Here is a 27,522-nt window from a genome sequence, read left to right as displayed (position 1 = left end):
TATCGCTGTTGTCTTTTTTGAGACATCACTTTAAAAATAGACAAAGATATTTTTAAAACATATATTCTTAAGTGTAAAATTCCCTTCAGTATTAACTAAAACAAGACATTTTCATCAAAAAAATCTATCAGAGTAGCCTCTGTATAATTATAGTAGATCCTTACACTACCATGGTTGCTTACCCCTGCCTTACGCTAAATTCAGACGAGCGTGTCCAATTTGCGTGCGGAAAATATGCACCATTTTTCCTACTTGTCCGTGTGCATTGCCTATTGGCATCAGTGTGCTTTGCGTGTAGCATAATTTTTTCACATCCGTGCAAGCGCTTAATTTTTTTTTGGGTCTGCTTTTCAATGTAGTTGATGCTTGAAAAACGTACAGCACACAGTCCGTGTGCTGTCCGTGGTTTTCACGCACCCATATACTTCAATGGGCGACTAAGTGCATGCAAACGCACCAATATAGGACATGCAGTGAGTTTCACGCAACGGACACACGCTGCGTGAAAAACAACGTGTGAACGGCCCCATTGAATTGCATGGGTCTGTTTGCTATGAGTGATTTAAACACACTGCACGCGGACGAGTATTACGCTCCTCTGAATAAGCCCTTATGGTGATACTATCCTTCTAAATGTGATGGGAAGTTCGAGGACCAGCCAACTCTAAACCATTCTGTCTTAGGGTGGGGATATGGTGTTCTCAACCACTCCCAGGAATGAGGTCCTTTTTTATATTTTTAGCAGTACTGTATATAGCATGTATTAATGTATGTATTCACACACTAGGACCAAGTTTCTAGGAAACCAGTTAACCTTTCAGTAAGATTTTGGAGTGTGGGAAGATTCAACAAGAGCACACGGAGCAGCCCTGACACGGTCGCAACTCGGCCAACAACCAGGCTGGCACTATGTAGGAGCAGCTGTCAAATACCTCGTTAAAGGGTGTTCCGGTTACGTGCGCATGCGCACTGCCGCTCCATTCATTCTCTATGGGAGCGCTGGAGATAGCCGAGTGCAGTGTTCGGGCTTTTTCCGGCGCTGCCATAGAGAATGAATAGGGGGTAAGTTGTTGTAATTTGCAAAATCGTGCGGCCATAAAGGGTGTATTAATTCATGGCCGCACGATTTTTCAGATAAAGGGACGGTTTACCCGCGTTAACATGCGGCCACTAACATGTTGTCTGACAGCCGCACCGAACATGGTGCCGGCGCAGTTGTTTGACACATTGTGACCGTGTCAGGGCCGCTCCGTGTGGCCTTACCCTAAAACAGCACTGTTGTCCATGTTCATTTGTAGAATATAAATAATAAACAATATATAAATAATAAATATATACAATTATTTTATTTTATAAATATCTGCTCACATATATACATAGACAAACAGTTAAATACCCCCACCCCACACACGCACGCACGCACACACACACACACACACACACACACACACGCACGCACGATGGACACAAGTGGAGAACAGCCCAAAAAAAAAATAGAGGCTAATGCAATATCCCAATACCCCAATTCATCCCAATCATGCCAAACTTTTCGAAGTTGCGTTGCCTCTCCTCTCTGTTCCATATCATATTTTTCTGCCGCGAACAACCAATTCATTCTAGAGATCCAGTGTTTCGCACTGGGTGGCTCCTAATTGTTCCAATTATGGGCAATTAATATCCTTGCAATTTGTAACTTCTTTAATCCAGTTAATATATTTCATCTGCTCCCCCTTATACCCATTTTCGTACCAAATACTTTATTGACTCCTTCAAATTGAATCCTAATATGGAACTTATCGTTCAATTTTCCCACTATCAATTGCCGTACCAATGGAGCCTGGGGTATCTCCATATCATATGGACCAGATTAGCATCAGGGTCCCCACATCTCTGACAGCAGGCGTCAACTCTAACCCCAAAACCAAACAACTTCTTTTGGAGACAAATATGCCATGTGTATTACAAACAATTGAGAGGTTCTATAAGACGTGTTCCTAGTTGTCTCCACGAACATATTAAGAACATTTTTCCACTTGAATTCCACAGGTTTCCTTGCCACTTAGTAGGACTCCCCCCAGCTTTCTTTAATAAGCCATATACTTTAGAAATTGCTTTTTTTTCTGGTGCTAATGAACTGTAAAAAATTTAAATCTTCGTATTGTGCCACTCTTAAATTCCCACATAACTTACAACTTCTTAGCGCATGGTATACTTGAGCGTAAACAAATAAAAAGTGACATATTTACACTACTGTTCAAAAGTTTTGGGTCACCCAGTCAATTTTGTGTTTTTCATGAAAACTCACACTTATATTTATCAAATGAGTTGCAAAATGACTAGAAAATATAGTCAAGACATTGACAAGTTTAGAAATAATGATTTTTATTTCAAATAATAATTTTCTCCTTCAAACTTTGCTTTCGTCAAATAATGCTCCATTTGCAGCAATTACAGCATTGCAGACCTTTGGCATTCTAGCTGTTAATTTGCTGAAGTAATTTGGAGAAATTTCACCCCATGCTTCCAGAAGGCCCTCTCACAAGTTGGTTTGGCTTGATGGGCACTTCTTGCTTACCATACGGTCAAGCTGCTCCCACAACAGCTCTATGGGGTTGAGATCTGGTGACTGCGCTGGCCACTCCATTACAGATAGAATACCAGCTGCCTGCTTCTTCCCTAAATAGTTCTTGCATTATTTGGAGGTGTGCTTTGGGTCATTGTCCTGTTGTAGGATGAAATTGGCTCCAATCAAGCGCTGTCCACAGGGTATGGCATGGCGTTGCAAAATGGAGTGATAGCCTTCCTTATTCAAAATCCCTTTTACCTTGTACAAATCTCCCACTTTACCAGCACCAAAGCAACCCCAGACCATCACATTACTTCCACCATGCTTGACAGATGACGTCAGGCACTCTTCCAGTATCTTTTCAGATGTTCTGCGTCTCACAAATGTTCTTCTGTGTGATCCAAACACCTCAAACTTCGATTCGTCTGTCCATAACACTTTTTTCCAATCTTCCTCTGTCCAATGTCTGTGTGTTTTTGCCCATATTAATCTTTTCCTTTTATTAGCCAGTCTCAGATATGGCTTTTTCTTTGCCACTCTGCCCTGAAGGCCAGCATCCCGGAGTCGCCTCTTCACTGTAGACGTTGACACTGGCGTTTTGCGGGTACTATTTAATTAAGCTGCCAGTTGAGGACCTGTGAGGCGTCTATTTCTCAAACTAGAGACTCTAATGTACTTGTCTTGTTGCTCAGTTGTGCAGCGGGGCCTCCCACTTCTCTTTCTACTCTGGTTAGAGCCTGTTTGTGCTGTCCTCTGAAGGGAGTAGTACACACCTTTGTAGGAAATCTTCAGTTTCTTGGCAATTTCTCGCATGGAATAGCCTTCATTTCTAAGAACAAGAATAGACTGTCGAGTTTCACATGAAAGCTCTCTTTTTCTAGCCATTTTGAGAGTTTAATCGAACCCACAAATGTAATGCTCCAGATTCTCAACTAGCTCAAAGGAAGGTCAGTTTTATAGAAAATCTAAACAGCAAAACTGTTTACAGCGGTGCTAACATAATTGCACAACGGTTTTCAAGGGTTTTCTAATCATCCATTAGCCTTCTAACACAGTTAGCAAACACAATGTACCATTAGAACACTGGAGTGATGGTTGCTGGAAATGGGCTTCTATACACCTATGTTGATATTGCATTAAAAACCAGACGTTTGCAGCTAGAACAGTCATTTAGCACATTAACAATGCATAGAGTGTATTTATGATTCATTTAATGTTATCTTCATTGAAAAAAACTGTGCTTTTCTTGCAAAAATAAGGAAATTTCTAAGTGACCCTAAACTTTTGAACGGTAGTGTAAGTCATACTCCGTCTTTAACTCCACAAAAATTGTAATATTCTCCTATTCCGTAAATTGAGAAATTAACTAGATATCCGCATCTCTAGGTAACGGACTATTCACTAGTTTCCCACACCAAAAACGATCATTCCCCCAAATTGGCGTAAATTTCATATATCCCAACTCCCAATTCTTTTTCACTTTTACCCAAATTGTGTGCACCATTTTTAGTGGGACAAGCCTGCTACCTTCAAATTGCCCCACTTGCAAACACATAAAATTATCATATCTATTGTGTATAAGTTCAGTCGTAAAACCCTTGATATGCCTCACTAACCATCCTCACTCATTTATCACCAAACACAACTGTGCTGCATAAAAGTAAAATTACAAATGTGGCACATCCAGCCCCCCCCCTTTCTTTTATCTAATGGCAACTTCTCCAGGCTTAAACGCGCCTGCTTTCCTTTCCACATGAACTCTCTTATCATAGAGTCCATTACCCTAAACACCATATCTGGAATCCATATAGGGCTATTCTGTGGGGGGTACAGCCAAGGAGGCAAAATTTCCATATTTACCAAAGTGACTCTTGCTGCTAAAGAGAGAGGCAAATTTCTCCAGATCTTATATGAACATTTTTATGTTTGAAAAAAGTTCTTGGACCTTTGGAATTTCACGCAATTTCCAAAATACTATTGCATGCTAATTTTGGTATGTGTACAGCTTATATTATTAGGATACAATGTTTCTTGTTCACAAATTGTATGATGTCACTAAATTATGGACCGATAGATACATAGATAAATAGATATATAGTTATAAATATGCAATATTCCTTTAAGAGACAGCAGTAACCAGAGGATTCCAGTAGCTTTGGGGACTTAGGGAAGACGAGTGAATTATACTGAGATGATTGTGCATCAATTCACAGTTTGCTTAAGGTCCTTGACAATATAATAATTTTTCAGCTGCAATTTTGCCAGGAAAATTCACAGCCTAAAAATGCCATCAAAATGTTCCTACAAATAACCATAAAATCACTAGAGCAGATGTCACACTATTGATTTTTAAGCAGCAAATCAAATCATTGTCAGCACAGAGAGTGAAATGGGTAAACCACTAATATAACAAGTCCAACAGTAAAGTCATTCTGAAATTAAACAAAAAGAGAAAAATGTGTCAGACAGATTATGACTCAGGGCCACTCTATTACTGCTGAAGGGTGCAGTCATTGTTGTGTGTGTGCTGGTCTGATCTAGTAAGGGCTATAGAACATTGGTATTTAAGGTAAATAAGACCACATTCACATTTGCATTTTTCTTTATCAGGTTACATTTACTTATACTTACATCCGGAGCCGGCTCCAGGTTTATGAGGGTTCTTGGGCGACACAGACTTAGTGGAGCCCTTTGCGGGGGAACTCACGGCGACAGTAATATGGAAGAAAACGGCACTTTGTGCCCCCATATAGAAGTCAGGCCCTGTTTATGCCCCCATAAATTTAGTGCCCTCTGTAGATAGTGCTACAGTGCCTCCTATAGATTGTGACACATGGCCCACCTCATAGGTAGTGCCACACAGCCCCCCTCCAGGAAGAGCACTCGACGTCACTGTCCATACAGATGTAGCCGTCTTTACCTTGACTTTTAACACATTAAATAAACAGTGGCTATATCCCTTATCTTGACTGTTTCAATGACTTCTCAATGGCTTTTGTTGTGTGATATCACGCTGCAGCAAGTTATCAGACTCAAGTTAAAGATGGCTACATCCGTATATGGAGAGTGACACCAGGGTATCTTCCAGGAGTGGAATCACCGGCTAGATGTCGGCAATGCTCTGGCTGGGGATTCGACTCCTAGAGGGAACCCCAAAGTCGCTACCTACAGGAAGGGGGTCTGTGTGGCACTAGCAGGGAGGGGGTATACCGCTCCTAGACAGGGGCTCCCTCTAGGAGTGGAATCTCTGGCAAGAGCGTTGGCAACGCTCTGGCCGGGGATTCCACACTTGGAGGAGCCATGACGGCAGCGTCAGCACCCGGCAGCCGAGTGGGTCCCCTGCAAGGGTAGTGGGCCCCGGCACTTGCCCAGGTTCACTGGGTGCTGGCTTACATCTATTTGCCCTGAAGGTACACCCATATCCCAAAACATTAGGGACTGTAGTTCCCACTTGAAATTTGGGATTTTTTTTTCTTTAGCCAAATGGAATTAAAACCAGAAAAAGAGATCTATAAAGGTCTTGATTATAATTTTCTACCATATAGGCTCCACACCTGAACACAAGCATTTCGGTAAGTACAGTATAAGGCCAGGATCACACCTACACAGTTGAGATGCAGTTTTTGATACAGTCAGAAGTGGATCTAAAAGGAAGGAAAGGTATAAAGAAAAGACATTTGCAATTCCTTTCCTATTCAGTGTTTGTCTCTACAAACTGAGCCAAAAACTGCAGCAAAACTGTGTGTGTGATCTTGGCAGAAGGAATTTATCACTACAAAAAAACACCTTCCCTCTTTGGCCACTTTTGACCTTCCTGAGCCTCATTTTTCAAATCTGACATGTTTCCCTTTATGTGGAAATAACTTCGGAATGCTTTTACCTATCCAAGCGATTCTGAGATCATTTTCTCATGACACATTGGACTTTATGTTACTGGCAAAACTTGCTCGATACGGGGCGTGGCTTAGCGCGCAGCAAGAGCGGTCGCATGTTCTAGGAGCTCCGCAGTAAACCCGCGTCATAGTTATCCTGCAGAGATCCTGAGGCTTCCATACCATACAAAAAAAACGTCCAGACGCTCGAGACGACCGGGGGCAAACACCGGAGCCAGCATGGGCCCCACTAGGGGTCAGACGGCTGCAGAGAAGCTGCAAAACTTTGCACGGGGTGAGGGGCAAGATGGCGGACGCACGCCTCTGCCTCAGAGATCTAAGGGAGGAGAGACATCATGTAGCAAGGAACCAGATGCAGAGGCAACTCCAGAACCAACGCTGTTGGAAATGACTACTCAACTTCTCACAGCTATAGCAGCATGCAAAACTTCACTTACCGGTAAGCTGGAGGAAGTGAAGATTGACATCGGCCTTATGAGACAGGACATGCAGACCATGAGGGAGCGTTTGACCCACGTGGAGGATAGAGTATCCGGGGTGGAGGACGGAACGGCGTCCCTACCGGAGGCCATTGCTGACTTAGAATTGGCGGCTGAATTATGGAAACAGAAGACTGACGACATGGAAAACTGACTTAGGCGTAACAACATACGCATAATTGGCCTGCCAGAGAGAGCTGAAGGTCAGATTCCTGGTGATTTCGTCCTGCAATGGATTAAAGAACTGCTTCCTGATGCGCCATTTTCGCAAGCCTTGGCGGTTGAGAGAGCCCACAGAGTGCCGGGGAGGCCGCCACCACCAGACCGCTTCTGGCACGCATGCTAAACTGCAATGACCGGGACTTGATTTTACGCCTGACACGCAGGCTGCCAGAGATTACTTATAATGGGGCGAAAGTCTCCATCTTTCCCGACTTCTCGGCGGAACTGCAAAAAAGGCGGGCGACCTTCTTGGCTGTTAAACGACGCCTACGGGAGTTGGGAGTCTCTTACTCCATGTCTTATCCGGCTAGGCTGCGTATTGTGGACGGAGAGAGAACCATCTTTTTCAATTCCCCACAGGATGCTGATGATTGGGTGAGAGGCAAGCGTCCGCCACGAAGGAACTAGCTATGTCTGACATCACGGTTGGTGCCTCGTGTTGAAATATCTGTTGTTGTTGGGCTGTGCTGTCTCGCTGGACTCTCCTGTTATCCTATAAGGACCCAGCCTGAAGAGGATATGGACTGGGCCTGGCGGAGAATGGCTGGTCCTTATGCAAGACCAGTACTAATTTGAGTTCCCTTGAAGTACTGGACGCCATGCCCGAAGAAGTTGCTGGTCGTTTAAGTCCTGATGGAAGCATTCCTAGTTGATGTTTGGCGCGGGTATTACCCCCGTATATTCAAATGCCACATTATGTGGCACGCACCGGTAATGTAATATGCATCTCAATGCATTGCCGGTATGGTTGTGTTATTAATAACCTGTTGCTTTGGGTTTTAAACTGGAATGTGCCTTGGGTGCGGATAGTTATAGCACCATTCATGTACAAATGTAACCACATAAGGGATGTAATGCATAGGTATAGCCATTTTATGAGATGGGATGGAGTGTTGATGTATATCAAGAAATATGGATCTCTCCTGTATGTGGAAGATGTAGTTCTTGAATGTCTACTTTAACGGTAATGTCGTGGAATGTGAGGGGCATGGGCAATCCACAGAAGAGAGTGATATTATATAGTTATATACGTAAGATTAACCCTCATATATTGTGCCTCCAGGAGACACACCTAACGCCAGCTAAAATGAAAACGGTTCTCCGGCCCTGGGTACAGTAGTCTAGCCACTCATATCACACAACATACTCGAGGGGCGTGTCCATATTAGTGCACAAATCGGTGAGATGGGAAGCAATTCACACTAAGGTGGATAGTGAAGGTAGATATGTCTTTGTGTATGCACTTATAGAAAATGTGCCTCATGTCTTGTTGGGTATATACATCCCCCCGCCAGCTTCATTACAGATTCTACATTTGGCGGCCACCTTTGCAGCCACATATCCGACCGCTAGAGTGCTTGGCATGGGAGACTTCAACATGGTGGTAGATAGCAACCTGGATAGGTTTAATGCTACTACTGGGCAGGTCCGGACACCCTCCACGGTATCAGTTCTGGGTTTACTGTTTGATGAGATGGGATGGAAGGATCTCTATAGATATAAATACCCGATGACTACAGTGTACTCCTGTCACTCCCTAGGCAGAAACTCCCTGTCCCGTATAGATTTTATGGTGGGAAACTCTTTGATTGTACCGTTGGTGGAATCAATCTCGTATAAATCTAGGGCAGTATCTGATCACTCTCCAATGGTGGCCAGCTTCAGCATCCCAGGCCCTTCACTGCCTAGAAGTTGGAAAATACACACCTTTTGGCTGACCCTAATAGGCCCACAGGATAGGATCCCTGATCAACTGGAGGTGTTTAACAGGGAACATAGCACTTTTGAAAATTCCAGCATTGCCTGGGATACACTGAAAGCGTATCTTAGAGGGTGTCTCCGGTCCACCATTTCATACATAAAAAAAGACTCCTCCAGAACAGAGGTGGAGATGGAGAAACAATGCGCTGGCCTAGAGGGTAAATACACGGCTGACCCCACTGACATAAATAGAGACCAATGGCTGCAAATGGGGAGGAAGTACCTGCTACTGCTGCAGGAAAAGGCACATAGGAAGAAATTTTTTGCAAAACAAACATATTTTGAACTGGGTAACCAGTCTAGTAAAATGTTGGCCCATTTAATCCATCAAAACTCTAAAAGCCCGGCTATTCTTAAAATTCAAAGCAGTTCTGGGGAATGCTTGACTGACTCCCAAGGCATAGCCGAGGCATTTGTCCAATTTTACAGGGGGCTATATGCCTCACAATCTAGGTATGATAAGTCCGAGCTCCAGTCGTATATGGATGGTATTATTTTCCCTAAGCTGAGTACGGAAGGTAGAGCGACCATGGAAGAGGCTGTGACTGAGGATGAAATAAGGGAAGCTTTGAAAGATATGGCAAAGGGGAAGGCACCGGGGCCTGATGGGATCCCTATTGAGGTATACCATAAATATTCAGAGCATCTCATTCCCTCATTAGCTGCTATGTTCTCGTATGCACTTGAAAAGGGTCAGTTACCTTAAAGTATGTATGACGCCACTATTATTGTTCTGCTGAAACCAGACAAAGACCCCGCGGAGTGTGGCTCCTACCGGCCGATATCATTACTAAACGATGATTACAAATTGCTTACTAAAATATTGGCAAACAGGCTGAATAAAGTTATTTCCCAAGTAATTCATGAGGACCAGACAGGCTTTATGCCAGGGAAATCTACCTCAGACAACATCTGGAGGGTACAGATTCTAGCTCAGATAGGGAAAGAGATAAAGGCTGACTGCGCGATGGCGTCTTTGGACGCCGCAAAAGCTTTTGACTCCATCGAATGGGTATATCTGTTGGAAACCTTGGAGAGGTTTGGGTTTCCACAGTTCCTTAGATGGATTTCGATCCGATATAAAGCACCGTGGGCACAAATTCTGGTGAATGGTATACTGTCCCCATATTTTCGGCTACAGAGGGGTACTCGGCAGGGTTGCCCCCTCTCCCCATTGCTATGCGCTCTTGCTATAGAACCCTTAGCTTTACATATACGCAAACATACTGGATATAAGGGGATTAGTTTGGGGGGTAGGGAGGATAGGATTGGCCTGTATGCAGATGACATGGTTCTTTTTATGTCCCAACCGAGGGTAACGCTGCCCCTGGCAATCACTACTTTGGAAATCTTTGGGGGGTTTTCTGGCCTTTACGTCAACTGGACCAAGTCTTTTTTTATGCCATTGCACGGGGCGGGATGGCCGGACGAGTTGCACGGCCTAAGGGTGGTCTCCTCATTTAAATACCTAGGAATTGTTATAAATCGAGAGCATGGAAATGATCATGCCAGTAATGTCTTGCCATTGTTAGAATATATAAAGGCTAAATTTCGGATATGGAGCACTCTTCCCCTAGCAGTGATGGGTAGAATAAATCTAATTAAAATGGTAATTCTTCCTAAATGTCTCTATATCCTCGAACATGCAGCGACACCAGTATTCAAAACGTTTTTCAAACAGATACATGCCTTATTTCCAGGGTTTATATGGGGTTCCAACAGATCGAAGCTCAGTCTCCCTACTCTGCAGCGTCCCAAAACATTAGGTGGGGCAGCTTTGCCAGATCTTTACTTTTATTATCTAGCGGGGCAACTAAGATATCTGAAAATCTGGGTCGCTAATATGGCCTTGCCAGATAGGGAACACCACCTGACGTTCCATATGCATATGTCCACTCTGTGGCCGGTATTGGAGGGGTCCCTGACCGAAATTAAAAATGTATTGCCAATTCATAGGGTGGCATCTCAGGTGTGGAGGGCTGCGAAGAGCATATACAGTCACTCGGGAGTGCAAATTGACATGCCATTATGGTCTAACCCCCTCTTCCCCCAGATATCAGAGGAACTGGCTCCACAATTTTGGATTCAACACGGGATATGTACTATAGGGGACATGTATACGGATAATATCCTCAAATCGTTTTCTCAGGTGCAGTCAGAGTTTGCAATACCCAGGACTGCTTTTTACAGATATCTACAACTGCACCATGCTCTTAATGCCCAATTCCCCCCCACTGACACGGCATTCACTCGGCTTCCTCTGATAGGAGTTTTTAGGTCCCAAGGCCCCAGAGGTCTGATATCAGCTATATATACATCTCTCATCACAGCCAAAGTAGCTAGTACACCCCTGATGATCAAGGATAAATGGACTGCGAGGATACCTGACCTTGCGGAAGAGGACTGGGATGAGATCCTAACCTCTCCATTGTACGTATCGCCAGCTGCCAACAACAGGATGATACAGCTGTTCATAGTCTATCAAAGCTACTTGACACCTGTTAGAATGCATAAAATGGGTAGATACCCGAGCACAGAATGTCACAGATGCCGGTACCCTAGATCAGACTTTTGGCATATGATCTGGGAGTGCCCGGTCATCTCCTCTTTTTGGAAGGAGGTGGTAGGAGTTGCTGTGGACATCCTGCATATCCCGGTCCCAGTAAGCCCACAAGTGTGTATATTTGGTCTCCTACAGGATGAACAGTGGCCCCGTTATTTGAAAATATTCCTCCGGGAAATACTGTTTATGGCGCGAAAGGCTATTGCTTTAAGGTGGATGGACCCTCGTCCTCCCACGGTGGCAGGGTGGAAAGCACTGGTGAATTCTGTTATCCCGTATGAGAGAATAATGTATAGAGGGGTTGCATTGATAAATTTCATGGGATATGGGAAGCTTGGTGTGATTCTGCGGTGACACAGTATACTCCGCATAGGTATAGCGACCTTCGTAGATCACTGACACATGTCTGAACATCTGGGGTGGTGGACCTAAATCATTTATGCAAATTGTTCTAATTTGTCTTGGCTACTGTTTTCCAATATAGCTGCTTTGTAATTCTGATGGATTCTAGACTCATATCAACTGTCTGATTGCATGTATGCACTTCTCCTTCTCTGAAAAGTTGGAATGTTAAAGATTCTCATCCATGTCTGCAATGTATACTTTATTAAGTGTATGGATTGATTGCATTTGTACTACGTTTCTTCAATAAAACGAGTTTAAAAAAAAAAAAACTTGCTCGATACATTCAGTATTTAAATGTGAAAACCACCAAAATTTAGCAAAAAATGTGCAAAAATTTGCATTTTTCTAAATTTACACTACCGTTCAAAAGTTTAGGGTCACTTAGAAATTTCCTTATTTTTGAAAGAAAAGCACAGTTTTTTCAATGAAGATAACATTAAATTAATAAAAAATACACTCTATACATTGTTAATGTGCTAAATGACTATTCTAGCTGCAAACGTCTGGTTTTTAATGCAATATCTACATAGGTGTATAGAGGCCCATTTCCAGCAACCATCACTCCAGTGTTCTAATGGTACATTGTGTTTGCTAACTGTGTTAGAAGGCTAATGGATGATTAGAAAAAACTTAAAAACCCTTGTGCAATTATGTTAGCACCGCTGTAAACAATTTTGCTGTTTAGAGGAGCTATAAAACTGACCTACCTTTGAGTTAGTTAAGATTCTGGAGCATTACATTTGTGGGTTCGATTAAACTCTCAAAATGGCTAGAAAAAGAGAGCTTTCATGTGAAACTCGACAGTCTATTCTTGTTCTTAGAAATGAAGGCTATTCCATGCGAGAAATTGCCAAGAAACTGAAGATTTCCTACAAAGGTGTGTACTACTCCCTTCAGAGGACAGCACAAATAGGCTCTAACCAGAGTAGAAAGAGAAGTGGGAGGCCCCGCTGCACAACTGAGCAACAAGACAAGTACATTAGAGTCTCTAGTTTGAGAAATAGACGCCTCACAGGTCCTCAACTGGCAGCTTCATTAAATAGTACCTGCAAAACGCCAGTGTCAACGTCTACAATGAAAAGGCGACTCCGGGATGCTGGCCTTCAGGGCAGAGTGGCAAAGAAAAAGCCATATCTGAGACTGGCTAATAAAAGGAAAAGATTAATATGGGCAAAAGCACACAGACGTTGGACAGAGGAAGATTGGAAAAAAGTGTTATGGACAGACGAATCGAAGTTTGAGGTGTTTGGATCACACAGAAGAACATTTGTGAGATGCAGAACAACTGAAGAGATGCTGGAAGAGTGCCTGACGCCATCTGTCAAGCATGGTGGAGGTAATGTGATGGTCTGGGGTTGCTTTGGTGCTGGTAAAGTGGGAGATTTGTACAAGGAAAAAGGGATTTTGAATAAGGAAGGCTATCACTCCATTTTCCAACGCCATGCCATACCCTGTGGACAGCGCTTGATTGGAGCCAATTTCATCCTACAACAGGACAATGACCCAAAGCACACCTCTAAATTATGCAAGAACTATTTAGGGAAGAAGCAGGCAGCTGGTATTCTATCTGTAATGGAGTGGCCAGCACAGTCACCAGATCTCAACCCCATAGAGCTGTTGTGGGAGCAGCTTGACCGTATGGTACGCAAGAAGTGCCCATAAAGCCAATCCAACTTGTGGGAAGGGCTGGCTTCTGGAAGCATGGGTTGAAATTTCTCCCGATTACCTCAGCAAATTAACAGCTAGAATGCAATGCTGTAATTGCTGCAAATGGAGCATTCTTTGACGAAAGCAAAGTTTGAAGGAGAAAATTATTATTTGAAATAAAAATCATTATTTCTAACCTTGTCTATGTCTTGACTATATTTTCTAGTCATTTTGCAACTCATTTGATAAATATAAGTGTGAGTTTTCATGGAAAACACAAAATTGTCTGGGTGACCCCAAACTTTTGAACGGTAGAGTAAATGTATCCGCTTATAAGACAGGCAGTTATACCACACAAAATAGTCACTAATTAACATCCCCCATATGATTACATTAGATTGACATAGTTTTTGAACATCCTTTTATTTTTCTAGGACGTTACAAGGCTTAGAACTTTAGCAGCAATTTGTCACATTTTCAAGAAAATTTAAAAATACTATTTTTGCAGGGGCCAGTTCAGTTGTGAAGTGGCTTTTAGGACCTTATATTTTAGAAACCTCCAAAAAGTCACCCCATTTTAAATACTTCACCCCTCAAAGTATTCAAAACAGCATTTAGAAAGTTTCTTAACCCTTTAGACGTTTCACAGGAATTAAACCAAAGTAGAGGTGACATTTACAAATTTCATTTTTTGTTGTTGCAGAAATTCATTTTTAATAAAAAAAATTTGTAATACAAAGTTTTACCAGAGAAACGCAACTCAATATTTATTGCCCAGGTTCTGCAGTTTTAGGAAATATTCCACATGTGGCTCTAGTTTGGTAATGGACTGAAGCACCGGCCTCAGAAGTAAAGGAGCACCTTGTGGATTTTGGGCCTCCCTTTTATTAGAATATATTTTATGTCAGGTTTGAAGGGCTCTTGCGGTGCCAAAATAGTGGAAATCCCCCAAAAGTGACCCCATTTGTGAAACTACACCCCTTAAGGAAATTTTCTAGGGGTATAGTGAGCATTTTGACCCTTCAGGTTTATTGCAGAAATTATTGAAAGTAGGCCGTGAAAATGGGAATCTACATTCTTTCAAAGAAAATGTAGGTTTAGCTGATTTTTTCTCACTTCCACAAGGACTAAAAGAGAAAAAGCACCACAACATTTGTAAAGCAATTTCTCCAGAGTAAAACAGTACCCCATATGTGGTAATAAACGTCTGTTTCGACACACGGCGGGGCATAGAAGGGAAAGAGAGCTATTTGGCTTTTGGAGCTCAAATTTAGCAGGAATGGTTTGCGGAGGCCATGTCGCATTTGCAAAGCCCCTGAGGGACCAAAACAGTGCAAACCCCCCACAAGTGGCCCCATTTTGGAAACTACACCCCTTGAGGAATTTATCTAGGGGTGTAGTGATTTATTAGAATTGGGCAGTGAAAATAAAAACAATCCTTTTTCTTCAATAAGACGTAGCTATAGCTCAAAATCTTTCATTTTTTTCAACAACTAAAGGAAAAAAAGGACCCCAACATTTGTAAAGCAACTTCTCTGGAAAACGGAAATACCCCATATGTGGGCATAAACTGCTGTTTGGGCACACGGCAAGGATCAGAAGAGAAGGAGCAACATTTGGCTTTTGGAGCACAGATTTTGCTAGATTGGTTTCTTGACACTATGTCACTTTTTCAAAGCCCCTAAAGTACCAGTACAGTGGAAACTACCCAAAAGGGACTCCATTTGTGATACTACACCCCTTAAGGCATTAATCTAGAGGTGTAGTGAGCATTTTAACCCCACAGGTGTTTCATAGATTTTATTTGAATTGGGCAGGGAAAATAAAAAAAAACATTTTTTCCAATAAGACGTGGCTTTAGCGCAACATTTTTAATTTTCTCAAAAACTAAAGGAGAAAAAGAACTCCAACATTTGTAAAGCAATTTCTCCCGAGTATGGCAATACCTCATATGTGTTCATAAACTAATTTTTGGGAACACGGCAGGGCTCAGAAGGGAAGGAGCGCCATTTTGCTTTCAGAGTACAGATTTTGATGGATTTGTTTCTGTTTGCTATGTCGCATTTGCAAAACCCCTGTGGGACCAAAACAGTGGAAACCCCCCAAAAGTGACCCCATTTTGGAAACTATACCCCTCAAGGTATTCACCTAGGGGTGTAGCAAGCATGTTAACTCCGCAGGTGTTTTGCATAAATTAGTGTGCATTCGATATTGCAGAGTGAAAATGGGATTTTTAAATATATATGCCAATATGTGGTGCCCAGGTTGTGCCACAATAACAAGACAGCTCTCTAATTATTATGCTGTGTTTCCTGATTTTAGAATCACCCTACATGGGGCCCTAATCTTTTGCCTGGACATTCGACAGGGCTCAGGAGTGAAAGAGTACTGTAAAGGATCTGCCAGACACAGCTTCTGTGTCGACGCCCGTGGTTAATCAGTCTGCATCTTTCCCTAGGTCTGATAGAGTGACTCGATCTGCTACCACTCAGGCTGGTAGGCTGAGGATTGGGAGAACCTATCACAGCCTGGCCAGACGGTTCTAGCTCCCGCCCTTGGTCTATTTATACCTTCATTTGCTGCCTGTCCTTTGCCTGTGATTCTTGTGTTTCCTGGCTCTGCTGTTCCTGCTAATACCATTGACCTCTGCTTTATATTGACCCTGCTTGACTGACTATTCTCCTGTTCTGCTTTTGTTACCGTGTACTCTCCAGGTTTGACCAAGCTCGTTCACTACTCTGTTGCTCACTGTGTTTCCGTGGGCAACTGCCCCTCTTCCCTTGCTTCTTTGTTCCCTGTCTGTTTTGTTTGTCGTTCACATAGTGAGCGTAGGGGCTGTCGCCCAGTTGTACGCCGTCGCCTAGGACGGGCCGTGCAAGTAGGCAGGGACTGAGTGGCGGGTAGATTAGGGCTCACCTGTCCGTCTTCCTACCCAGACATTACAAGTACCATGAGAAATTGAAGCCTAATTTGGCGACATATAAAGGATTGGTTCACAACTGCATGGCTCTGATGTGAAGTAATAAAATAAAACCCTGAGAAGTGACCCCATTTTAGAAACTACACCCCTCAAGGCATTTATTAAGGGTGTAGTGAGCATTTTCACCCCACAGGTCTTTTCCATAAATGATTGCGCTGTGGATGGTGCAAAGTAAAAATTGCTATTTTTCCCCCAGATATGCCAATTCAGTGGCAAATATGTCGTGCCCAGCTTATGCCACTGGAGAGACAAACGGTTCCCCTGGGTATGGGGTGCCATATATGTGGAAGTAAATTGCTGTTTGGGCACACTCTAGGGCTCAGATGGGTGAGAGCGCCATTTGGCTTTTGGAGCGTGGATTTTGCTTGGTAGTAGTTTTGTTTAAGTATTACTGGTATTTCAGTTTATAATGTGGGGGCATATGTAAGATGGGCAGAGTACATCAGGGGAATAGTCAAGTGGTATAATAATGGGGTAAACAATAAAATAATCCATAGATGTGTGTTACGCTGGGAAGAATCCTTTCTGCAGAGGCCGTGTCGCACTTATAAACTGTGTCTTTACTTATCCCCCTTTTGGTTCACAGTCCGCACCTTTGCAGTTTGGGGAATTTTGCTGGGAAGTGTTATCCTGGTATAATACGGGCACCCTCGCTTCTAGTAGATATGTTTGGGCCCTCCCCTTCCTGGTTCCCTAATTTTAGGGCCCCCATAATTCGCCTCTTGAAACAGACGAAATGTTCCCCTCTGATCTACACAACCGCATATTTTTATTTCATGATGTATTGGAGACTTAACTAATTTTATTTTTTTATAGACGTAGTGGTATAAGGGCTGTTTTTTTTGCGGGATGAGCTGTAGTTATTATTGGTACCATTTTGGGGTACATGCGACTTTTTGATCACTTCTTATTTTGAATTTTTATCCTATTTTTTGAGAGGCAAGGTGACCAAAAAACAGCAATTCTGGCATATTTTGTTAGTTTTTTTTTTTATACAGCGTTCACCATGCGTTATAAATTACATGTTAACTTTATTCTGTGGATCATCTTTTTGCACAATAAAATTACTTTTGTAAAAAATTTATTTTTTCTGTTGACAAGTTGTGAGTACCATAACTTTTCATTTTTTTGTAAACGGAGCTGTATGAGGGCTTGTTTTTTGTGAGACGAGCTATAGTTTTTATAGGCACCATTTTTGGGTACATGCGGCTTTTTGATCACTTTTTATTTGAATTTTTGTAGGGCAAAGTGACCAAAAAACAGAAATTCTGGCATTGTTTTTTACAGGTTTTATTACGCCGTTCAGTGTTGAATAAATAACATAATATTTTTATAGTTTAGGCCGTTACGGTCTCGGCGATACCAAATATGTATGGTTTATTTTATTTTTTCAATAATAAAGGACTTGATAAGGGAAAAAGAGCGATTGTGTTTTATTTTATTACTTAAAACTTTTATTATATTTTTTACAACATTTTTTCACTTTTTTTTATACTTTACTTTAGTTCCACTAGGGGACTTGAAGGTCCAACTGTCATATTTTTTTCTAATACATTGCACTACCTATGTAGTGCAATGTATTAGAACTGTCAGTCATTCACTGACAGCAAGCCAATTAGGCTTCGCCTCTGGGCGGGCCTATTTGGCTTCCTTAATGGCAGACAGGAGGACATTGTTAGGTCTCCTATTGTCATAATAGTAGTCGGCAGTCGTGCGATTGCAGGGCACAGCTGGCGATCTGCTAACAACCACAAAGATGCAGCGATCACATCCGATCGCTGCATCTGAGGGGTTAATGGCAGGGATCGGAGCTAGCTCCGGTTCCTGCCGTTACAGGTGGATGTCAGCTGTAGCATACAGCTGACATCCACTGCTGATCGCCATCTGGCCGGCGGCTACGGAAGCCTTTCAGGCCCCGCCTCTGGGCCGGGGCTGAAAGTTTTCCATGCTAGGCACACCGGGAGGCCAGTATTAGGCCTCCGGTTGCCATTGCAGCCACCGACACCCCGGCGATTTCATTGCTGGGTGTCTATGAGCTTCAAACATCTTAAATGCAACAATCGCTTTTGACGACTGCATTTAAGGGGTTAATGGTGGGGATCTAAGCTAACTTCCATCCCCGCCGTTACAGCAGGATGTCAGCTGTAAGATACAGCTGACATCCGGGGATGATGGCACCGACTCAGCTTCTGAGCCGGTGCCATGCATTTGTCGTAAGTATACAACATTTTGCGGGAAGCACTGGCTTTCCATGACGTATATTTACGACAAATGTCGGGAAGTGGTTAACTTAGGGCATAACACAGGCTGCCATGTGGTACCACTCACCAATAAGTTGAGCAAGATGCTCAATTTGCATAGAGATTGCCAATTATTTTAGGGCATTTGAAGGCATATAGTGTCAGTGACTGTCCATTAAAGTTGCCAAAAATATGGCTATTTCTTCAAATGCTTTCATCCGCCTGACAAAACTGACCAAAATATATATATTTTTTGTTGTTGACAAAATGTATTCCCATACATTTTATCAAAGTAATTATGACTGAACCCAATAACTAGTTAACTGCTGAATGGATCATTAACTTCTTAACTAACTTCTGTTTTACCCTTTTTGCAGATTTATGATAAATGTTACGTGGGATGGCCGAGATTTGTCCTTTACGGAAGATGGTTATCAAGAAAATCCAAAACTGGTGGTTATACTGCTGAACACGGAAAGAGAGTGGGAAAAGGCAAGTAAACCTATGTGGCGGAATCAATGGCATACTTGCATTTCTTGTATTGAACTCTATTCAAATTGACGTCCCACGTAATACAAAATTGTGTATCTAAAAAACACATAACAGTAATACAGTATGTATGGGTACATGTATGTGCATGGGGGTTCAACTGGTTACATGTTAAAGCAGAGAATTTCTGGGCTACTACTTCACAAGGGCATCCGTACCATATGGGCCCCTGATGTAAGGTGACCCCCTGCCCCTTTAGAAGCAGCTAGCAGATTCCTTCTGTCTATTAGATTGTACGTAAGGGATTGAGCTAATGAATTTCATAGCTCACAATTACCAGTGGATTATTCGAGAGACAGAAGGAGATATACTGTTCTTGCACAGGGGCCCTCTGCTGTATGCGTCCCCTACTGCTACTTCAACTATGCAGGTCAGTGGGGTACCTGCCAAAAAGTCAGGTCTAACTATTTCCATGGTGTCCATGGATTGACAGCGCATTTCCCCTTCATCTAGCTTTTAGTTAGTATACTGCTGGAGACAGGTGACATTGAAAAGAGTTATCTGGGACCTGATGAAATAAATGTACACACTGGCATACTTAATGTTTGAGGAATAGAAAATGTATCATGGTATGTAAAACATAATTTTTTTCATTATCTGAAGATAGACAGCTTGACTGATAGGGCTGCATAGCATACTATACACCCTGGCATCTGCAGAGTAATCTGTACATTTTCTTTATTACTGTGCACTGTTTGTGAAAGAACCGCTCATCCTTTCAACTAGAAAGCTCTACAAGTTGATTTATTACCTTGATTTACATTCCTGCGTTTGATCATATGCCATACACAGCCATGTATGGGACCAATGTAATTGGTTTTCATCTGGAGCATCAGACTGACCAGACACCAGACACTATGACAGATATTTTAGAATAAGGGCATCAGGATGACACCCTAATACTAATAATACTTGTGGGTACCATTACACCAACGAAACAGCCCCCTAAAAGTTCCAAGCTAGATGTTGGTTCTGTTATGTGGTATATATTATTAGTTTACCTTTTTAAGTTTTTTTTTGTTAAGTCAGGGAAAAAGAAGTATGCCAGCTTATAAATAACTAATTTTATCTCATAGGCATTTTTCTAAGTGTATTATCTCAGTACTAGATACATTTTTCTAGTACAGAATGTCCTTAAATATTGCATTTTCTTTAAGTTTGTACTTATCCTCATACAATATAACCCCTTATAAGATAATTGCAGTGTGACCCTGGCATGCATTCCAGAGGCCAGAGGGGAATTCGTCCTTCACCCAGCTCGACCCTCTCTGCCCCCGCACTCCCGCAGGAACGTCCCGCACACACACGCACCTTTGGCGCACTAGGGGAACCGTGGGAGCATGCAAACAATCTGTCTGAGCGTGTGTTCCTGAAGAGGGAGGTGGTTGCACATAGGGTATGTAGTAAACATTCTCACACTGCACTCCCTGCCCTGCATATAGAGTGAGATATGTTGCAGCCTACAATGGATGTATATATATACCGCTGACATAGGCTGTATAATGGGGTGTGAACAGGACCTAAAACTGATGGCTCAGGTAGGCTGCAACAGCAAGATGGTGACTGAAGACTCATCTGAGAATGGTTAAAAAAGATCAGACTTGCATAACTATCCTTCAAAGCTATTTGTTTATTATATTACAAATCAGAGTATTTTAGCGCAAAATACATCTTTCTACCAACTGACCACAGTTTTGCCTTTCAGCTTGTTCCGGGGTTTGACCCCACTAGTAGCAATTATACAATATACATATTATATTGTTCCTAAGCTTGTGAGTGTAATAAAACAAATCTAAAACAAGGAAAATCGGATCTACTACGTCATTATGTCAAGAGAGTGTGACTATTTTTTAGCCATTGTCAGACAAGTCATCGATCACCATCCTGGAGTCTCATCTGAGCAATCACTTTACTGCCAGAAGAAGGTTTAACTTGCGATCCATTCATAGGTTTGACATAACTTAATTTCCTGATTAGAAAAATTTAAAAACAAGTAAATAAATGAATTTCATGGGTTCACTTTTTTTTTCCAGAAAAGTGGTGCACTGACTTCATATAGTGTTGGCCCCCAACTGGCAAAAATACTGAGCATTAATAAGTCTACCCACTGAATTTGTATGTGAGCAGAAAAAGTAAAAACACATTTTGTGTTTCAGGATTACTAGTCGATTCAAAAACATTTGCCATAGTCACATTTTGGCCAATGTATGGTTTACCTAGCGGTCATGACAAACACAAGTTGTCTTTATGCCCATTCCACTTAGAGGAGGGCAGGTAAAAGGGAAACTATGAGGTATCAGATGCTAGACTTCTTGTACCCGGGCCCTCAGTGACCTGTATTGACCTCTTGAGAAATAAGTCATGCATGTTTTTGATTTCAAACAATCCTTCCTGCAGGATAACTCCCAATTGAATGTTGTTTAATAAGTATTTGACAGATTATATATATATATATATATATATATATATATATATATATATATATATATATATATATATATATATTAGGAGTGGCCAAGTCAACAGTTTGGTAGATCCTTGAAAAAAATAAAATAAAAGAGCGCACTACTGATCTTGTGAACTCCAAAATGCCTGGACGTCCACGGAAGACAACAGTGGTGGATGATCACAGAATCCTTTTCCATGGTGAAGAAAAACCCCTTCACAACATCTACCCAAGTGAAGAACACTCTCCTGGAAGTACGTGTATCAGTATCTAAGTCTACCATAAAGGGAAGACTACATAAGAGCAAATACAGAGGGTTCACCTCATCGTGAAAACCATTAATCAGCCTCAAAAATAGAAAGGCCAGATTAGACTTTACCAAACAACATCTAAAGAAGCCAGCCTAGTTCTGGAACAGCATTCTTTGAACGGATGAAACTAAGATCAACCTGTAACAGAATGATGGGAGGAAGAAAGTATAGAGAAGGCTTGGAACGGCTCATTATCCAAAGCACACCACATCCTCTGTAAAACATGGTGGAGGCAGTGTGATGGCATGGGTATGCATGGCTGCCAAAGGCAATGGGTCACTAGTGTTTATTGATGATGTGACTGAAGACAGAAGCAGCCGGATGAATTCTGAAGTGTTCAGGTATATAAATTCTGCTCAGATTCAACCATATGCAACAAGGTTGATTGGACGTCGCTTCACAGTACAGATGGACAATGACACAAAACATACTGCGAAAGCATCCCAGGAGTTTTTTAAGGCAAAGAAGTGGAATATTCTGCAATGTCCAAGTCAATCACCAGATCTCAACCCGATCGATCATGCATTCCACTTGCTTAAGACAAAACTTAAGGCAGAACGACCCACAAACAAGAAACAACTGCAGACAGCTGCAGTAAAGGCCGGGCAAAGCATCACAAAGAAGGAAACCCAGCGTTTGGTGATGCCAATGGTTTCCAGACTTCAGGCAGTCATTGCCTGCAAAGGATTCTCTAGAAAGTATTAAAAAAGCACACATTTTATTTATAGTAATGTTAATTTGTCCAATTACTTTTGAGCCCCTGAAATGAGTAGGCTGTGTAGAAAAATCGTTGCAATTCCTAAACGTTTCACAGGATATTTTTGTTCAACCCCTTCAATTAAATCTGAAAGTCTACACTTCAATTGTATCTCAGTTGTTTCATTTCAAATCCAAAGTGATGGCATGCAGGGTCCAAATCATGAAGAATTTTTTTTTTTCGCTCTCGGGCTCATCTATGACGAGACTGACAAGACTGCCTTTGCCGAGAGTCAGCTGGTGACCTTACGTCAGGGAAGAGTACTGTTCTGACTTTAGGAAGTGGTGTGTAGCTTCTCGCTGGAATGACCCTGCCTTGAGGTGCCAGTTTAGTTTGGGGCTGTCGAACGCCCTAAAGGACCTGTTAGTTAGCTATCCCTCTTCTGACTCTCTAGATCAGGTTATGGCTTTAGTGGTACGTCTTGACCGACGTCTCAGGGAACGACGATTTGAACGTTTTTGTACCTTCTCCTCTGGCTCCCCCATGATGGCTCCCAAGGTTCCGTTGCTTCGTTCGTCCACGGAAAACTTGGATGAACCAATGCAACTCGGGGCCTCCGTGTCTCCCCAACAACGTAGAGAGTTCCGCAGGAAGAATGGTCTCTGCTTCTATTGTGGGGATGACAAGCATCAAGTGAACAACTGTCCTAGGCATAAGAATAAGCAGCCGGAAAACTTCCGCGCCTAAGTGACCATCGGGGAGGTCGCTTGGGCGCACAGGTATTTCCCGTTAATATGAAACCTAATGAGATCTTGCTTCCCTTTCAGGTCTCTTTTAAGGGTAGGTCTGCCACCGGCAGTGCCTTCGTGGATTCAGGGTCTTCTGCTAATATTATGTCTGTGGAATTTGCTATGTCTCTAGCCATGCCATTGATTGATTTGCCTAAACCTGTCCCGGTAGTGGGTATCAACTCCACCACTCGCTAATAGTTATTTTACGCAGCATAACCCTGTTTTTGAACTCATTGTTGGCTCCATTCATTTGGAGCAGTGTTCTGTACTGGTGATGCAGGGATTATCGTCCAATTTTGGTTTTAGGCCTTCCCTGGTTGCAGATGCATAATCCCACGTTTAACTGGAGTACTGGGGATCTTACTAAATGGGGTAATGAATGCATCACGTCCTGTTTTTCTGGTAATTTTATATCTCTCACTGAAGAGGTGAACACTCTACCTGAGTTTATTCAGGATGTTTTTTCTAAAAAGGCCTCCGAAGTGTTACCTCCTCAAAGAGAACACGATTGCGCAATCGATTTGGTACCAGGAGCTGAGCTCTCTAAGGGTAGGATATTTAATCTCTCTTGTCCCAAACGTGAGGCCATGAGAGGATATATCCAGGAAAGCCTGGCCAAGGGTTACATTGGTCACTCTACCTCTCCGGTAGGTGCTGGCTTCTTCTTCGTAGGGAAGAAGGATGGTGGTCTTAGGCCGTGCATCGATTACCGAAACTTGAATAAGGTCACTGTAAGGAACCAGTATCCCCTTCCTTTGATTCCTGATCTCTTCAATCAGGTTCAGGGGGCCCAATGGTTCTCTAAGTTTGAACTTCGGGGGGCTTATAACCTTATCCGAGTCAGAGAAGGGGATGAGTGGAAGACTGCGTTTAACACGCCCGAAGGTCATGCCCTTTGGGTTGTGTAATGGTCTTCCACAATTTCATAAATAAGATTTTAAGAGACTTACTGGGGGTATTTCTTGTAGTGTACCTTGATGACATACTTGTGTTTTCCAAGGACTGGTCCTCCCACATTGAGCATGCCAGGAAGGAGCTCCAGGCCCTTCGGGAAAACAAACTCTTTGCTAAATCCGAAAAATGTGTGTTTGGGGTGCAGGAGATACCATTTTTGGGTCAAATCTTCACTCCTAATAAATTCCGCATGGACCCTGCCAAGGTTCAGGCTGTGGCTTAATGGGTCCAACCTGCCTCTCTGAAGGCGTTACAGTGCTTCCTGGGGTTTGCGAATTATTACAGGAGATTTATTGCTAACTTCTCGGTCACCACTAAGCCTCTTACGGATCTTACTCGCAAAGGTGCTGATCTCCTCCACTGGCCTCAAGAGGGGGTCCAGGCTCTTGAGATCCTTAAGAAGTGCTTTATCTCTGCCCCAGTGCTTATTCAGCCTAACCAAATGGAGCCATTCATCGTGGAGGTTGACGCCTCCGAGGTGGGAGTGGGTGCTGTCTTCTCCAGGAAGTTCTCGCCCACTGAGAGTAACTATGTCGTGGGCAACCGCAAACTCTTAGCCATTAAATGGGCATTTGAAGAGTGGTGCCACTTCTTGGAGGGGGCTGGGCACCAGGTAACGGTCCTTACTGACCACAATAATCTGGTCTTCATAGAATCTGGCTAAACCCAAGACAAGCTCAATGGGCGTTGTTTTTTTACTAGATTAAACTTTGTGGTCACCTATAGGACTGGGTCTAAAAATATTAAAGCTGATGCACTGTCGCGTAGCTTCATTGCCAGCCCTCCTTCGGAGGAAGATCCTGCTTGTGTTTTGCCCCCAGGTATAATAATATCCTCTTTTGATTCTGACTTAGTCTCCGAAATTGCGGCCGATCAAGGGTCAGCTCCCGGGAACCTTCCTGAGAACAAGCTGTTTGTTCCCCTGCAATTCCGGCTAAGCGTACGCAGGGAAAATCATGACTCTGCACTATCTGGCCATCCAGGCATCCTGGGTACCAAGCACCTCATTGCTAGAAACTATTGGTGGCCTGGGTTGCCTAAAGACGTTAAGGCCTACGTCGCCGATTGTGAAATTTGTGCTAGGTCCAAGACTCCCAGGTCCCGACCAGCGGGCTTACTATGTTCTTTGGCCATTCCCATGGACCCATATCTCCATGGATTTTATCACCGAGATGCCTCCATCTCAAGGCAAGTCGGTGGTGTGGGTTATAGTAGACCGCTTTAGTAAGATGTGCCACTTTGTGCCCCTCAAGAAACTACCCAATGCCAAGACGTTAGCTACCTTGTTTGTCAAACACATCCTGCGTCTACATGGGGTTCCTGTCAATATTGTTTCTGACAGAGGGGTACAATTTGTTTCATTGTTTTGGAGGGCTTTCTGTAAAAAGTTGGAGATTGATCTGTCCTTCTCCTCAGCCTTCCATCCTGAAACTAATGGCCAAACTGAGAGGACTGATCAGTCTCTAGAACAATATTTAAGGTGTTTTATCTCTGACTGTCAATATGATTGAGTCTCCTTCATTCCCCTCGGCGAATTTTCCCTTAATAACCGGGTCAGTAACTCGTCAGGGGTCTCCCCCTTTTTCTGTAATTTTGGGCTTAATCCACGGTTCTCCTCCGTTTCACCTGGTGGTTCCAACAATCCCGAGGTAGATGTCGTTCATCGGGCACTGTGCACAGTCTGGGCCCAGGTTCAGAAGAACCTAGAGGCGTCCCAGAGCATACAAAAGACTTAGGCAGATAGAAGACGTTCTGCTAACCCCTTGTTTGTGGTGGGGGATCTGGTGTGGCTGTCTTAAAAAAATTTGCGCCTTAAGGTTCCGTCCAAAAAATTTTCTCCCCGGTTTATAGGGCTGTACAAGGTCATTGAGGTCCTTAATACTGTCTCCTTCCGGCTGGAGTTACCCCCATCTTTTCAAATACACGACGTGTTTCATGCCTCCCTCCTGAAACGCTGCTCCCCGTCCTTGGTTACCTCGAGGAAACCTCCGGTCCCTGTTCTCAACCCTGAAGGGGTAGAATTCTAGGTGGCCAAGATTGTGGACAGCAGGATAGTCCAAGGCTCCCTCCAATACCTGGTGCATTGGAGAGGATACGGCCCTGAGGAGAGGACTTGGGTACCCGCCCGGGATGTTCACGCTGAGGTATTGCTTAGGAGGTTCCATCTTTGGTTCCCCAATAAGCCAGGTCCACCTAGGTAGGGTCCAGTGGCCCCTCATAAAAGGGGGGATACTGTAAAGGATCTGCCAGACACAGCTTTTGTGTCGACACCCGTGGTTAATCAGTCTGCATATGCTCCTAGGTTTGATAGAGTGACTCGATCTGCTACCACTCAGGCCGGTAGGCTGAGGAGTGGGAGAACCTATCACAGTCTGGTCATACGGAGCTAGCTCCCGCCCTCGGTCTATTTATACCTTCATTTCCTGCTCTTCCTTTGCCTGTGATTCTGTCCTGTTTCCTGGCTCTGCTGTTCCTGCTAGTACTATTGACCTCTGCTTCAAATTGACCCTGGCTTTATTGACTATGCTTCTGCTCTGCGTTTGGTACCTCGTACACTCCTAGTTTGACTCGGCTCGTTCACTACTCTTGTTGCTCACGTTGTTGCCGTGGGCACCTGCCCCATTTCCCTTTGCTTCTGTGTACCCTTGTCTGTTTGTCTGTCGTGCACATACTGAGCGTAGGGACCGTCGCCCAGTTGTACGTCGTCGCCTAGGATGGGTCTTGCAAGTAGGAATGGACTGAGTGGCGGTTAGATTAGGTCTCACCTGTCTGTCTCACTACCCCGTCATTACAATATATATGGAAAATTCCTCTGAGTATCAGCCAAGGAATTTCTATTAAATATGGAACAAAAGATAGACTAGTGAGGCAGACTGTACCTTCATGCAGTATCCATAGCATCCAATAGTTATTAATTTGAACTCCATTTTTACTGGTGTACTGAAGGACGGATTGAATTAAAAGTCAGAGACATACGGTGTAAAAATAGTACTAAAAGACCAGCTGTCACTGTCTCTG

The 27,522-nt window shown here is 43.1% G+C and overlaps 1 protein-coding gene across 1 annotated transcript in view; it reads left to right on the top strand.

Moving 5' to 3' along the window:
- The window catches only part of GRIN2A (glutamate ionotropic receptor NMDA type subunit 2A), a 608,297-nt gene that overhangs the window by 398,558 nt on the left and 182,217 nt on the right, over positions 1-27,522 (top strand). The window contains exon 5 of the mRNA XM_075830090.1: positions 19,134-19,248. Within this exon, the coding sequence (XP_075686205.1) occupies positions 19,134-19,248 (115 nt within the window). The remainder of the gene's footprint in view (positions 1-19,133; positions 19,249-27,522) is intronic.

Source organism: Rhinoderma darwinii, chromosome 6 (assembly GCF_050947455.1).
Source record: "Rhinoderma darwinii isolate aRhiDar2 chromosome 6, aRhiDar2.hap1, whole genome shotgun sequence".
Classification (NCBI taxonomy): Eukaryota; Metazoa; Chordata; class Amphibia; order Anura; family Rhinodermatidae; genus Rhinoderma; species Rhinoderma darwinii.
This window is presented reverse-complemented; position numbering and strand designations above follow the sequence as displayed.